Source organism: Argentina silus (assembly GCF_951799395.1).
Source record: "Argentina silus genome assembly, chromosome: 12".
Classification (NCBI taxonomy): domain Eukaryota; kingdom Metazoa; phylum Chordata; class Actinopteri; order Argentiniformes; family Argentinidae; genus Argentina; species Argentina silus.
In genome coordinates this window covers 4813031-4827501 of record NC_139666.1, presented here as the reverse complement: position 1 = coordinate 4827501, position 14471 = coordinate 4813031, and the positions used below count along the sequence as shown (strand labels likewise).

The window sequence follows — 14471 nt, the reverse complement described above, 5'->3', positions numbered from 1 at the left end:
TGAAATATAGAGAGAGGGGGGAAAACAATGCAGGTATTGTGAGTGTGTTGAAGAGTCGCCCAAACTCCCTGGAGTCTGTTAACAGAGATGGTTCCTGGGGTTTTCTTTAGGTCCATCGTGGGAATGACCATGTACAACCAGGCCACCCAGGAGATCGCCAAGCCCTCTGAGCTGCAGACCAGTGTTCGGGCCTACATGACTGTGCTGCAGTCCATAGAGAACTATGTCCAAATTGACATCACCAGGGTGTTCAACAACGTGCTGCTGCAGCAGACCCAGCACCTGGACAGCCATGGAGAACCCACCATCACCAGCCTCTACACTAACTGGTGAGTCCCTACACACCATCACCAGCCTCTACACTAACTGGTGACTCCCTACACACCATCACCAGCCTCTACACTAACTGGTGAGTCCCTACACACCATCACCAGCCTCTACACTAACTGGTGAGTCCCTACACACCATCACCAGCCTCTACACTAACTGGTGACTCCCTACACACCATCACCAGCCTCTACACTAACTGGTGACTCCCCACATAGACATCACTATCCTCTAGTCTCTACCTATAGACCATCACCAGCCTAGTCTTTACACACCACCACCAGTCAGTGACCAAAACACACAACGTTCAAGGATTTGGTCATACAATATGTCAACCACCTACATCGTGTGGCCCTAATGAGAATAATATTCTTCTCTCTGCAGGTATCTAGAAACACTCCTGCGCCAAGTCAGTAATGGCCACATAGCTTACTTCCCAGCAATGAAGGCCTTCGTCAACCTGCCCACAGAAAACGAGCTGACCTTCAATGCAGAGGAATATTCAGATATATCAGGTTAGCTTCTTTAATCCTAATCTATTCTATTGTATTCTTGCACTGAATTGGTGCACTCTCTGTTAAAACGGATGCATTCTTATGATACACTCTTATTTTACTTTACAGTATCCTGAGGTATACTATCTAGTTTAGCAGTATTTTCTTAACAATCCCATGCTGTTGTTATCCGATGTAGAGATGAGGTCACTGTCGGAGCTTCTGGGGCCGTATGGAATGAAGTTCCTCAGCGAGAGCCTGATGTGGCACATCTCCTCCCAGGTGGCAGAGCTCAAGGTGAGGTCATGGAGGTCACAGAGGTTAATGGTCAGAGGTCAAACCGAGCCCCTGAGCAGCAGGGGTTACCCCCCGGGGCAGTTTGGACTCTGTTCTCTGTTGGCGGTGTAGGGCATGCCGTGCTCCTCTGAACCACTGTTCTGCCACGGCAACATAGCCAGAGCAATTATGTGTTTTCTTCATTATCCGTTAATGAGGTGTTTCCCGGAGCCAGTGTGAGTTACTTACTGGTAACTGAATTTGGATCATGTTTCTGCCCTCACTGAATAATTTCGTAACTATAAGGAGGAGATTTTAAATTTACGGAGATCAGCAAATGGTATTGATTGCATTTGAACGTTGTGCAAAAAAGACTAAAGGGACCGTCCCATGAATAAAAAGGTCTTGAAATAGTCATGGTTCTTTGTTAGCGTTGCATGTCAGAGTTGCAACACTGTTTTCTAGCAGTTTCTTTGGAATTTAATTTACATATGAACAACAGCTTTAACACAGCCGGCTATGAAGATGAATGAATTGTTTTTCAAATGGTTTCTTCAGATTATAATTGGTGGTCTAGTCCCAAGAGCAAACACAAGTGTGTGAGAGTGGCGCTGGGTCATATTTATGATGCTCTAACATGCAAACCGTTCCTTTCCCCGTCTGAAAGCAATTTGTGTTCGAAAATAAGTTTCGTATCTGATTCACAATCAGTTGTAGAGCGAAGCATGATTCTTATTCGGTCTCCACACCATGCCGTGTTCATCAAATGGCTTAACAGGAAACACGTTTTCTGCTAATGCTCTCAAAGCAAAGGGAACGAGTGGAAGGCATGCAAGCGGCGCACATGACGGGTCTCAACATTTCAAAACCTAATCCCTGTAGCTCGTGGTGCCAAGACACCCATCAGGAACAATTACATGGCTCTAATTGTTTTTGTAAGATCATAGCTTTGTGGAGCATCTGGTGATGGTAAGGGCCTTTTCCTGTTGTGCGAAGGAGGAAAGCCTCTGGAATTAGGATCCCTAGTTTATTCCCTGCACAGCTCATCATGAGGCCCCTCTCCCTCATCTCCCCTTCTTTCCTCTCCTTCTCCTCTCCCTCAACTAACCCCCCCCCCCCCCCCCCGTTTTCTCCTTCTTTTCTCCGTCTCCCCCCCACTCCTCTCTCTCTCTCTCTCTCCTCTCTTCTCCTATAGAAACTGGTGGTGGACAACGTGGAAGTTTTAACCCAAATGAGGACCAGCTTCGACAAACCGGAGCAGATGGCAGCACTGTTCAAGAAGCTCTCATGTGGGTATAACTCTGCCTTTACACTGGCCTTTCCTGGCAGGGCCAGACAGCCAGCTGCAAAGGGGCTAAATCAGCCATAGATTGTCTTTATGAAACATTAATATATTTCTGATATACTGTATCCAGTCAATCGTACAACAGAGTACAGACACTCTCTCAGTCATCTCCTGCCTAAACTTTAGGCCCTAAAGTATGTGGCTTTGCTTATGTCTGCTGAAGGTCAAAAGACAAATCTTTTGAAACCTTGTGTACTTTGATATTACTGCCATTACTATAATGTGTTTTCAATAATAAGGGACATGAAGAAGCTGACAAGTTGTTGTGTCTTGGTTGTTTAAGCCGTTGACAGCGTGCTGAAAAGGATGACCATCATCGGAGTCATCCTCTCCTTCCGTTCACTGGCTCAGGAGGCCCTGAGAGACGTACGTTTGCTTCTCTCTCTCCACTTGAATGACACCATTTTATTATACTGTCTTCAGCTGGTCTCTCAACAACACCCCATGCCAAAGTTCATATGTGTACTTCGTGTAATATTTCTCACCTGGTGTCAAAACAAAGCATGTGTTTGCATTTGTGAAGAAATGATACAAATAAATGACACAATTATAATTAAAATAGTTTGAAAGTTAATCATTATCACAAACAACCCTAACCCAAACACATGTTTCATTGTTCACTCTTGTTCAATATTTTTTCCACAAAATTACAATAATATTATTCTATTTTGAAAAACAGAAGGACATAAATCCGGATGTTCTCACCATTGTTCCCATCCTTCTTCCTCAGGTGCTGTCCTGCCACATTCCATTCCTGGTCAGCTCCGTAGAGGACTTCAAGGACCACATTCCCAGAGAGACTGACATGAAGGTGGGAGATGAGGGGAAACAGAATGGCCCATGCAGGGTTTAAGATGAAGGCATCTTCTTGCTTAGTGCTACCTTTTACTGAGGGTTGAGTTCGACATTGAAGTCGACTGACTATGATGTCCTCCTGACCTGGGTTTCTGTGTGTCACATCTACACTTCTCAGGTGGCCATGAACGTGTACGAGCTGTCGTCTGCAGCAGGACTGCCCTGTGAGATTGACCCAGCCTTGGTGGTGGCCCTCTCCTCACAGAAGTCAGGTGAGAGAGAGGAGAACATGCATTATGCATTTTGGGGTTCAGTGAGTTTTTAAGGAAAACACATTTCTGAGTGATTACAGAGGGCGCGTTGTAACGAGTGATGCATACAGGCAGATGTATATATTATATATTATATATTATATATTATATATTATATATACATATGTACTCTCTCTAATAGTAACCTACATAAACTGTAACCAGACCACATTTGCCAACTAGTTTACGGGAAATATTGTTTTTTTGTCTGGTCCATTTTCAACATGAACTGCATTTGTTTCATGAAGATAATTAACCGTTATGTTTGGTTGTCGTGCTTGCATTGTAATTACTATCATATGCTTAAGGGGAAGAGTGAATCGATGTTGAAATCTCCCAGTTTGAAAAAGTAATCTGTTAGTGATGGCAGAGAGAGTTGGACAGACATCCCATTCCACTCTGCAGTGGCTGTTCAGGTCATGTTAGCCAGTGTTTTTACAAAGAAAACACAAGTCAACACCCTGTCAATATTGTAATCACAGTAGATATTTAGAGTTTGTTTAGTTAACGCTGGACACCTCTCAGCACCACAGAGGGACTTGCAAAGCTGAAAGACCCAAGCACAACATCTCTGCACATCGGTGTTAAGTTCCCCAGTCATGTGCCCTGCAGCCTCGGCCAATCTCTGCCTGTGCAGTCCAGACAACTCTCCAACTGTCCGTTTCCCAGTCTTTTTTCTTTTTTTTAACCCAATCACCACCATCCCCTCTTCCGAGGACGACTGGATTTAATTTATTTGTATTACTTCCTCACAAAATTAGACATACAATAGTGAGTTCTGTGATGCAAATATTATCCCAAACCGTCTCAGCCAGGTTCCTAGCCTTACATCTAAGGCTCTACCTTGCTCTAATTACCTTGGTAGTATTGATATCTTTCACTAAATCACTTCTCGTTTTGTAAAATGAATATGAAAAGCTTTTTTGGAGTGCTCTGACAACCCCACCCTATGTCTCTACTGTCGAGGGAAGTCCTCACCGCTTAACCCCCGTCAGGTCCCCTCAGCGCTGCGGATCCTCTGGCCTGTGCAGACATTTTAGTTATGTGCCCCCACTGTTCAAACACAGCTCTCTAATGTTTGCTATCAAAACACTTTTCGGCCCATCTCCCACCCCAAGCTCCACATATTTGAATCCTCTCCAAGTGTTGTCCTGTTAATATAAATTACAGTTAATTACTGAGCGTTAGTACAGTTTGGGTTGGCTCTCTGTCTCATTGTTTGGATGATATCCAAAACTGAAAATGGAATCCCCCCCCAAAGGGAGGATACTAGCCAAAATGAAGGCGTGTAAAGCTCTGATCACATTCATGTAATAATAACAGACATTTCCTTTCCTGGTAACAGAAAACATCAGCCCGGAGGAGGAGTATAAGATTGCGTGCCTGCTGATGGTGTTTGTGGCGGTCTCCATGCCCACCTTGGCCAGCAACGTCATGTCCCAGTATAGCCCTGCAATTGAAGGTACCTGTTTTCTGCTCAAATTCAGAAGGAGACGAGTGTGTCCGCAGATAATTTAACTTAAATGTGTTGTTATATGCACGGATGTGGTTAATTATGATCCCCAAATTAGCAGTGCTGTGAGATTTATTCGGAAAACTTATATCTTGTCATCTTTTTAAAGGTCACTGCAACAACATCCATTGTCTGGCTAAAGCTATAAACCAGATCGCTGCAGCTTTATTTACCATTCACAAGGGCAGCATCGAGGACCGCTTGAAAGAGTTCCTTGCAGTAAGTCTCATGGCGATGGTGAATTTGTTTTATATTGTTTCATATTGTTTCATGTTTTTTTTAACAGTACTTTAATCTATTTTTGATTTAATATCTCTCTGTTGGGTTTTCCACAAATGCTTGACGTCTTGTGTGAGAATTTATTACAGCGTGCGATGAAGGAGCATATTTATTTATTTCATTTTTGTTTTCAAGACCAGGATTGATAAATATCCATAAACCCCAAAAAATATAGAAGATTGCACATGACGGGTCTCATATATAGAAGATTCTCTCTTATATAGAAGATTCATTTTCCTGGAAGACTGGGCCTCTCCGTTTGTTGAGGCCACATGTACCTTGTTGTCCCCACTATTTCCACTGGACTGCTTTCTACTATTGGCTTGTAGCTTTGGTTTGCTGTGTCATTGTTGGCCTTTTATTGAGTTCCAATACATTACTACAAGTGTTGAAATGCAGTTGAATGCAGTTTCCAATCAGAAGTCATGAGCTCTATACCCTCTGAACCGTGTCAATGATCGGTTTCATTCCGAAAGCTAATGTTCCCACTAGTTCAAGTTTTATTCCTGGCGGCGAGGCCATTAGGAACTGGTGGCGGTGTGGAGTTATTGACCCTTGGGTTTAGCATGGCTAGTAAGTTGTGATGGAAGACACACCGCTACATCCACACATTGAACTTCATTCTTGTTCTCTTGTCTCCCAGCTTGCCTCCTCCAGCTTACTGAAGATTGGCCAAGAGACAGATAAAATAACAACGCGTAACAGGGAGTCGGTGTACTTGCTCCTCGATATGGTGAGTCCATCTACTGTATTTTAGCCCCCTCCCCCTCCGTACACACAGGACGTCACCCAGCACTGGACTGTGATTTATGTTACCGCTATATCAAGTGAAACGACCAACATATTCAGTTATGAAGTAGCCTTGATTTAAGGATCCATATGGTAGAAGTAGATTGGCGTTCTATAACATAGCCCTCTGAACTGGACGAGTGACTCAGCTCCCATAGGTCAGGGTAGCTATCCAATAAAGCAGCCTGAGAGTCAACAATATATACGCACGTCATCCAGCACTGTCCACTGATTTATGTTGCCACTATATCGTACAAATCGACAAATTCACTTATGAAGCAGCCTTGATTAAAGATTGATATAATATAAACAGATTGGCATTTTATGATATAGCCCTTGGGACTTGACACGGGGCTCAAAACACTTATATCACGGTGAGGCTACCTCATAAACTGCCTTGTGAGTCACCTCCAGTATTATAAATCCCCTATACATACAGTTCTGGGCCTAAAAATGCAACTGTACTGTAGTGCATTCAAAGGAATTGCTGCAGCTCTGCCATAGTATGTTTGTCTTCAGACGTGTGTTTCATTGTATGGGTTCTTGTTAAAGGAAAGCTAAATAACTTGGTCGCTTAACACAGTGTTGTAGCATCACCTTCATTACCACACATTTTTACCTCACACAGCAAGGCATGAACACATCCAACTTTGCGTACTTCATCTAGCGTCACTATCCTACGATTTATTTAGCCACTGTATCACACCCAACACATTCAGCGATGTGCCCTCAGTCAAGTCAGTCCGCTACCTACAGCGGGGTGATGAGCCGCTAAACTGGCTCTAGCATTGACCTTTTATTTAGCGTCGTCAGCTGAAGCTGAGAGATGCTGAATGGGAACTGCTTTGTGCCGGAGAATGAACAGAGCACCGTTTTTGTCTGACTGTATTGGAAATTACACATGCAGTCATGCATACACATGCATGGGCTTTTGATCAGAGAGGCTTACTCATTGGTGTGTGGGATTTGCCTGCCTTTGAAGGCTAATCTACAGGAGGTTGTGAATACTGAGTAATGGAAAAGGAAGAATCATCCGTCTTTATCCTGCAGCTGAGCTGGCGGACGATAGAACCCCCCCCCCACCCCCCCCCCCCCCCCCCCCCCCCCGTCTTATCCACGGGCCCATTGGACTTGATAACATAGAAAAGGCGAGATCACAAAAGTGTGATTAAAACTATGTGTTTCTGTTCTCACAGTGATTATTTTTGGCTCTGCTCATGTGTTTTTGTTACCAGATTGTGCAAGAGTCCCCGTTCCTCACCATGGACCTGCTGGAGTCCTGTTTCCCCTACGTGCTGCTGAGGAACGCGTACCACGCCGTCTACAAGCAGACAGTGTCCTCCTCTGCCTGAGGGGCTGTCTTCTGAGTGTGTCCATTGTGGAATTCTAAATCAACCCATTGCCGCCCACCCCCCCCGACAGGCAGTCCTGTAGATTTGGAAGGACTGGATAGGTTTCAGCATTGTGGTAATGATCTCCACCTTGCTAGGCTGGTTGTAATTTTCGCCATATTGCTTTACACTCATGCAATCATATCAAATTGACAGGAGTGCCCAGGGGTTAGGGGCTAGAGGTCAATTTGGAATTCAGAATAAACATTAAAGGCTGCCTCCCAGGGTGTGTCTCTCTTTGCCTGAGAGGCTGCCTCCTGGGTGTGTCCTCTCCTGCCTGAGAGGATGCCCCCTGGAGCCTACCATTCAGAATGGACAACCCCAGCCTCCTATAGCATACACTACTGTGGGCAGATTTTACTAACAGTCTTAAGACAACTAAACAATATTAGTTTTCTGGGACCAGGGTTTTATTAAATACAGTTTTATTGATGAAATATTCATTCATGTGTTTACCTAAATTAATCTGTAAGCTTTGTTGACAATGACCAGTGACACTGCTTTATTCCATTGTTTAACACAGTCTTTCTTTTGTTACTAAATGTTGAATGGGTAAAAATGAAACACTAATATTGTCATTGGGAAACGGGGATGAATTATAAGTATCACTACATGAAAAAAAAAAAAATTTGCTCATTATTTTTTGAAAATAATACAGTTATTTGATTCACATGTTCTGGAATTCATTTGTTGGATATGATGTGTATCTTTGTGAATTTGTGTTCCTTTGAAAAGTTTGCCAAACTGTTGAAAACATAGCATCTCTATTTGGAACTGAAGTATTGGTAACTAAATATTATGAAAAGTAACAGATGGTGATATTTGTACAAAGCATAGAATAATTTTTTAACTAATGCTCATGATGTATGGTTGGCATTACCACTCCATTGTACATGTCTGTACGGTATTATAAACATTCTTTCATATTTATTGAATGTTTATGAATTGTTCTTCTTTTACCACTTTTATATGTTTTCAATGTATGGGACTGTGTATCCTCCATAACGTGAATAAACCTTAGGCTGTATCCACATGTTTGCCTGTTTGATTTGTTTGAAATGTTTGGAGACGCTCATTTTTACTTCATGTTTCAATTTGGAAAAATCTGTGAAAGAAAAAGTCTCCCAACAAGTAGAAGCCTAGGAGCTAATGATATTGACAGAAAACTAACCTGAATTTGATGTTGTATTTCAATGCAGCTCTTGGTATCTTGAAACCAGAGGTTGCTTTGAACATGAAAGCCTCCACCAGAGTGGAGTTATTTTCGTACGTAGCCCACATTGGTTTTGGTAAATTATTTCTTGCTGTTCTTAGCTGTTTAAATATTATGGGGGAAGTGAACAGCCCTTGGAGTCCCTCACATTGATGTTCCCTTGTGTCAACGGTTTAAAACTCCCGAGATAATACATGTGATGTCATGTATTAAACAGACGTTTCAATGTTTCAGTACTTAACAAACGGCAGTTTCAATGCTCCAGTTTTACTTGAGAATAGTGTGAATTTTAAGAATGGCTGAATGGTAATCTGAAGGGTCTTTGATTTTGTACAGATCTTTCCCACATTAAAACTGACAGAGAGAGACTAGAATGCACTACTGAAGCTTGAACAGCCATAGGGTTAGGGTTAGGCTACAGTTAGTTTAGCATCCAGTTTATATAGATCTTAAATATCTATCCACCCTCTCTGGCTTCAGCCATCATGTCTGTAAACAAGCCTCCTAATCCCTCCATTCTGGCCTTTGTCTCCCCTCTGTGGCTCTGTAAACATAGAGGAGGCCACTTCACACTTGTTTAATCTGCCCAGTAATTTGCCATCCACATTAATCAAAGACCATTGTGTCCACTATAATTAGGCTTGATTAAGGTTGGTTGGGTTCTGGGAGCTTCTTCATAATTCACGGTGAACATTAAGGATTGAATTATTTTAATCAGTGTGAAACTAATTATCATATTTGAAGTATCTATTTCATTAAGCATGTTCTGGAATATTGTATTATATATATATATAAAAAACTTTTTTTTTTTTTAAAAAGCTTGGGAACAAGTAGGCTACCCCTACCCAGGAAGATGTTGAAGTAAGAGGAGGAGGGTCAGGCATGATGGGGGAGATTTGCAAGGGTAAAAAAGCTGGTCCCGCAGAGTGAGGTCACACCAGCGAGCAATCACTGCTGCGCAAACTAGAGGAGGGATCCATCGACCCACTCCGTCCTCAATATGAGCACACACGCGCCAGTGGAATAAGCAAAACGGGGGAAACTACGGAATCGTCTCCACTTGGAATTCGAAAAGTCTACAGTTTTTGTTTGTTCGATTTTTAACGCGAAGGATGACTTTGTCTCCGCTTTCGTTCAACCTTACGCAAAGTTTTTACCGGTCAGGGTAGACAGACTCAAACTTTACGCAGCGACGTTCCAGGTTTTACGCTTGCATTCATCGTTGAGGTTGATCCATGTCGCATTCATAACAAGATACACATTAAGTCTCGATTTTTGCTCTTTATCAAACCATCTGTCTAATTCAAGAGAGGATGTTTTCCCACGAGACCTATATCTGGTTCCTCGTGGTTACCTGCCTTTTTAGGATACCCAGAGCCTCGGGCGCGGCATGCGAGCCCATACGGATCCCTCTGTGTAAATCGATGCCATGGAACATGACGAAAATGCCCAACCATCTCCATCACAGCACCCAGGCGAACGCAGTTCTGGCCATTGAGCAATTTGAGGGGCTCCTTGGCACCCAGTGCAGTCCGGACTTGCTGTTCTTCCTATGCGCCATGTACGCTCCAATATGCACTATTGACTTTCAACACGATCCTATCAAGCCCTGCAAGTCGGTGTGTGAGAGGGCGAAGTGCGGTTGTGAGCCGGTGATGAAACGATACAATCACACATGGCCGGAGAGTTTGGCCTGCGAGGATCTGCCTGTCTACGACCGGGGCGTTTGCATCTCACCGGAGGCCATTGTGAAAGCGGAGGGACCAGGTAGACGAGAATGATGCTGATGAAAATTATTAGTCCATTTATTCAGCATTCGGAACCATTAATAAAATCATAAATTAATTGCAATTCTCTTTATTCCTTAGACAACCCATACTATCAAGACCCCTCCAAATGCTCACCTGGTAAAATATTGTTATCACATTGTTTCCACACACAAATGGGAATCTAAAACTAAACTAAAGCACTGCACGTTATACTTATGGATATTGATATTACTGTTGATTACTTGAATTGAAATAGTGTTTTTATTTTATTTAGAATCAACTCCTGACTTTCCAATGGATTCGCACAACGGTGGCAACTGTAAAGGATCCAACAATGGTATGACTAAATCTTACATTTCATTAGTTTATCATGGAGTTAAAATTCCCTTTTATTGAAGTCTTATTGTTACCTATAGTTACCTTACTGAAACTATATTGGGTTGTTTTATTGAAGTGTTGAAAAATGTATATTGTTTTACAACGTGATGTTTTAATGTTTTTCATTGTATGAATTTCATTGATGATGCTCAAAAATCTGAATAGGCCTGTTTCAGTCTAAGATGTTCTACAACGTATGAACTTGATCCTTTTATTGTTTCAGATCGATGCAAGTGCAAGTCAGTAAGACTTGGTCTCAAGACCTACTTAAAGAATAATTACAATTATGGTGAGTTTAAATTATTTGATTTATTATAGTTATAATGGTGTTTCAGTGGAACATGGCTCCCTTTCAATTTCAAGTGAGTCATTGATAGAATCAAATGACCTAAACACATGTTGATTTATCCGTTTTTCTTTCTCCTGATTTTCACCAGTAATTCGTGCGAGGGTCAAGGAGATTCGCAGCCGGAATCATGATCTGAGTGCCATTGTTGAAGTCAAAGATATTTTGAAATCGTCTCTGGTGAACATTCCTCGTGACACAGTAACACTCTACTACAACTCTGGATGCCCGTGTCCTCCACTCACAGCCAACGAGGAGTACATCATCATGGGCTACGAGAATGAGGAACGATCCAGGTAAGACCCTCCAGTCTGTTACACCATCTTTGTCAAGGCTAACCATTCATGGAGTGGCTGATTTATAGAGTATATAGTTGACTTGGGACTGACTTGACAGTGTGCGCTACACTTGTGTGTGTGTGAAGTAATAAAAAGTAATATAATTTAATTAGGGACTGGAAAACGTTGTGTACTTTAAAGGAGATTTCACTTATCAGGAGAGTGCTGTACATCTGAAGGAGGAGGTACACCCTCGACTGAACTGTCACTCATAGCATATGCCGTCTTTCCCAAAGGCTGCTGCTCATTGAAGGCTCCATTGCACAGAAGTGGAGGGAGCGGTTGGGCCGTAAAGTGAAGGTAGGTACTAGTACACCAACAATATCACACTTGGGCACTCGCTGATATCTACGGAGGCATGTTCTGTGCAGTGTGGAAATGAATGGCTACTTACTCTGACCAAACCTATATACGATTGAGAAAGATGAGGGTTTGCTTTAGCCTTCTCCAGAAGTGTGCACTCATGCACTCCCCCTTATGGATTTAAAAGGAATGGACTGATGTAAGTAATACGGTGAAAAGTCTGTCCAGCCATGCTGGCACCAATCCAATGCTTTTAAATGCATGAGGGGAAGTGCACAAGTGCAGACTTCTGGGCGAAGGGTAGAGAATTGGAAAGCAACCATGTTCTCTTGTTCTGTCCATGTGTATGTATGATCATTATTAAAGAAACAGTTCACCCAAATTACAAAATTGGTTAGATGGTTTCTCACCTTGGAAGTAGTCTTTGAGTAAGTAATCTGGTAATCTTCAAGTTAAGGAACCATCTAACCAATTTTGTAATATAGGTGAACTATCCCTTTAAGCTTTTAAGTCCCCTAGCAACTAATTTGATTTCCAGAATTGAGGGGAAAGTGTTGTGTTATAGTATCTACAGTTGTGGTCAGTGTGGAGGAAGTAACAAGCAGAGACAGCTGGATGTATACCGCTGGAACCTCGTCTCCAGGGACAGTTCACCCAACCTAATTGAACCCTTTGATCCTCATTAGTAGACTACAATACTCACTTTTGGTTTGTTCACTGAGCCACAGCCACCAGACGTAGGTTCAAATAGTATTTTAAAGTGTTTACTCATACTTTAGACATTTGTCTGGGCCTGCCTGGAATGTTAGATGGGTGGGGTTTGTACTTTTGGAACTATTTCATTAGTTATATCGTCCCTCGCACAGACTAAAAGGTCTGCGGCAGCCAGTTTTGCTTCCTGGCTTTTCTTGAAAAAAAAAATACTCAAACTAAAACAGAAGTGCTGAATGGGGATGTTAGTCTTCACAGAGCTATTTGGGAAAGTAACGCCAGATTTAGCGAGGAGCAATTCTTAATAAAATGTGTCGAAAGGTTGTTTGACAAAAAAAGCCGGTGAAGGGGGTTCCGAAATGGCAATTTTCTTGAATCATTGTGCAATAACATTGTGCAGCACGAGGGTGTCATATATCAGCTAAAAACATCAACATTACTAATGTGGGCCTTTGAGTTATTTGAAAAGATGACAAAGACTGTTTGAACCCAGGCCTGACATTAGTAGTGATTACCCTGAAATACTGTTCACTACTGCTCTGAAAAACAAGCTCAAATCACTCCAAACCCAGCGATTTAAGTCTTGTGTGTGTGTGTGTGTGTGTGTGTGTGTGTGTGTGTGTGTGTGTGTGTGTGTGTGTGTGTGTGTTTCCAGCGATGGGACCAAGTGCTGAGGGATCAGAGCAGAGGAAACTCGGGGAGAGGCGGTGTGAGAAGGAGCCGCCATTGAAACCAAGACAACGACGTCCTCGTGTTGTGACATGGACCAAAATGTGGAGAGAAAGTGTTTGTTTGCTAAAACTGAGAAATTGCACTATTGCACGTTTATTTTTTATTTGTTATCATTGTCACGTTTTAACGAGTTGTAGCTGAATGTAGGTTACTTTTTGTAGTTCCTTTGTTTTGTATGTTCAAAATGTTCATTTAACAGTGTTGTGTATGTGCATAACCATTTGGACCAGGGCCTTGGTTGGGGCTTCCTGAGAGATTGTGACAACGTCTTGTGGCAACGTCATGTTTAGAAGCACTCTAGAGAAGAGGGATGGATATTTATCTAGCAGCGACAGATTGGATGAAGTGGATGTTTTTAAGGTACCAAAGTGCTTTGACACGATGATGCAGTGCTCTGTTTAGCTTTAAATACTTTCAAAGGAAACACAAACGAGTTGTAATCGCGACGCAGCTGCGACGAATGTTCCCTACGAGAGGATGAAACACTCCTCAAAGGAGAGAAATGAACGAGTGGGGGGGTGCGGGGGTCTTTTGGCAAGTTGCAAAGAAATGTTTGGATGATTCAAGACTGGGAGTACATGTCACAAACACAACAGTAGGTTATTGAAGATATGTTTGCATTCCATGTGTACTATCCCACCAGTTCTGTTGCCTTTCCCCTTCCCATTTTTTGGTCTTTGTTGAACTGCTTTTGAGGTTTATTTCCTATTTGAAACTATCTGTTCTTCTCATGTACCTTAGTCTGGTTCGACATGCACAACATATATCAATCTATGAAATGCTTACCACAGCTCTGTTCAGATTATACATCAGATTTTGTTCTTTATTAAACATGTCTGGCTGGTGTCATGACCAACGTATGCTCATGTCTGCTCAAGTCCTGGTCATTGTTTATTTCAAACATATTGTATCATGGTCATTGAGTGTCTCTATACCTGTGTAGTTACACAATACAGTAGTTACTCTTTAATAAGAGTTTAGCAGTTTTTGTAATTATACACATCTGAAACAAGGACTGCTCTCATTTGCACTTGCATAATAACAAAACCACTCAACTCCATTATAAAGCAGTCGGTGATCAAATCATTGTGCAGCAACGTGTTAATACAATGTCAGAACTAGAGTAATGACAACATCGCCACAGGTGGAGATCAACTTGAT

The 14471-nt window shown here is 42.3% G+C and overlaps 2 protein-coding genes across 3 annotated transcripts in view; both read left to right on the top strand.

Annotated features, from left to right (window-relative positions):
- The window catches only part of nckap1 (NCK-associated protein 1), a 29654-nt gene extending 21103 nt beyond the window's left edge, over positions 1 to 8551 (top strand). For both annotated transcript variants that reach the window (XM_083681556.1, XM_083681555.1), the window contains exons 21-31: positions 111 to 329; positions 712 to 842; positions 1021 to 1118; positions 2293 to 2386; positions 2726 to 2808; positions 3173 to 3253; positions 3416 to 3509; positions 4894 to 5010; positions 5171 to 5280; positions 5984 to 6073; positions 7365 to 8551. In XM_083681556.1, the coding sequence (XP_083537682.1) occupies positions 111 to 329; positions 712 to 842; positions 1021 to 1118; positions 2293 to 2386; positions 2726 to 2808; positions 3173 to 3253; positions 3416 to 3509; positions 4894 to 5010; positions 5171 to 5280; positions 5984 to 6073; positions 7365 to 7481 (1234 nt within the window). In that variant the 3' untranslated portion in view covers positions 7482 to 8551. The remainder of the gene's footprint in view (positions 1 to 110; positions 330 to 711; positions 843 to 1020; positions 1119 to 2292; positions 2387 to 2725; positions 2809 to 3172; positions 3254 to 3415; positions 3510 to 4893; positions 5011 to 5170; positions 5281 to 5983; positions 6074 to 7364) is intronic.
- A 1155-nt stretch (positions 8552 to 9706) lies between these two features.
- frzb (frizzled related protein) lies at positions 9707 to 14170 on the top strand. Its single transcript, XM_083682316.1, has 7 exons — positions 9707 to 10500; positions 10602 to 10640; positions 10777 to 10839; positions 11104 to 11169; positions 11318 to 11522; positions 11801 to 11864; positions 13234 to 14170. Exons 1-7 carry the CDS (start codon positions 10047 to 10049, stop codon positions 13306 to 13308), a joined length of 966 nt encoding a protein of 321 aa, XP_083538442.1. The 5' UTR covers positions 9707 to 10046; the 3' UTR covers positions 13309 to 14170.
- The last annotated feature ends 301 nt before the right edge of the window (positions 14171 to 14471 follow it).

Coding starts and splice junctions, on each gene's coding strand:
- frzb (XM_083682316.1), top strand. CDS start 10,047: ATGTTTTCCCACGAGACCTATATCTGGTTCCTCGTGGTTACCTGCCTT. Junction 10,840..11,103: donor CTGTAAAGGATCCAACAATG/GTATGACTAAAT, acceptor TTATTGTTTCAG/ATCGATGCAAGTGCAAGTCA. Junction 11,865..13,233: donor GGTTGGGCCGTAAAGTGAAG/GTAGGTACTAGT, acceptor GTGTGTTTCCAG/CGATGGGACCAAGTGCTGAG.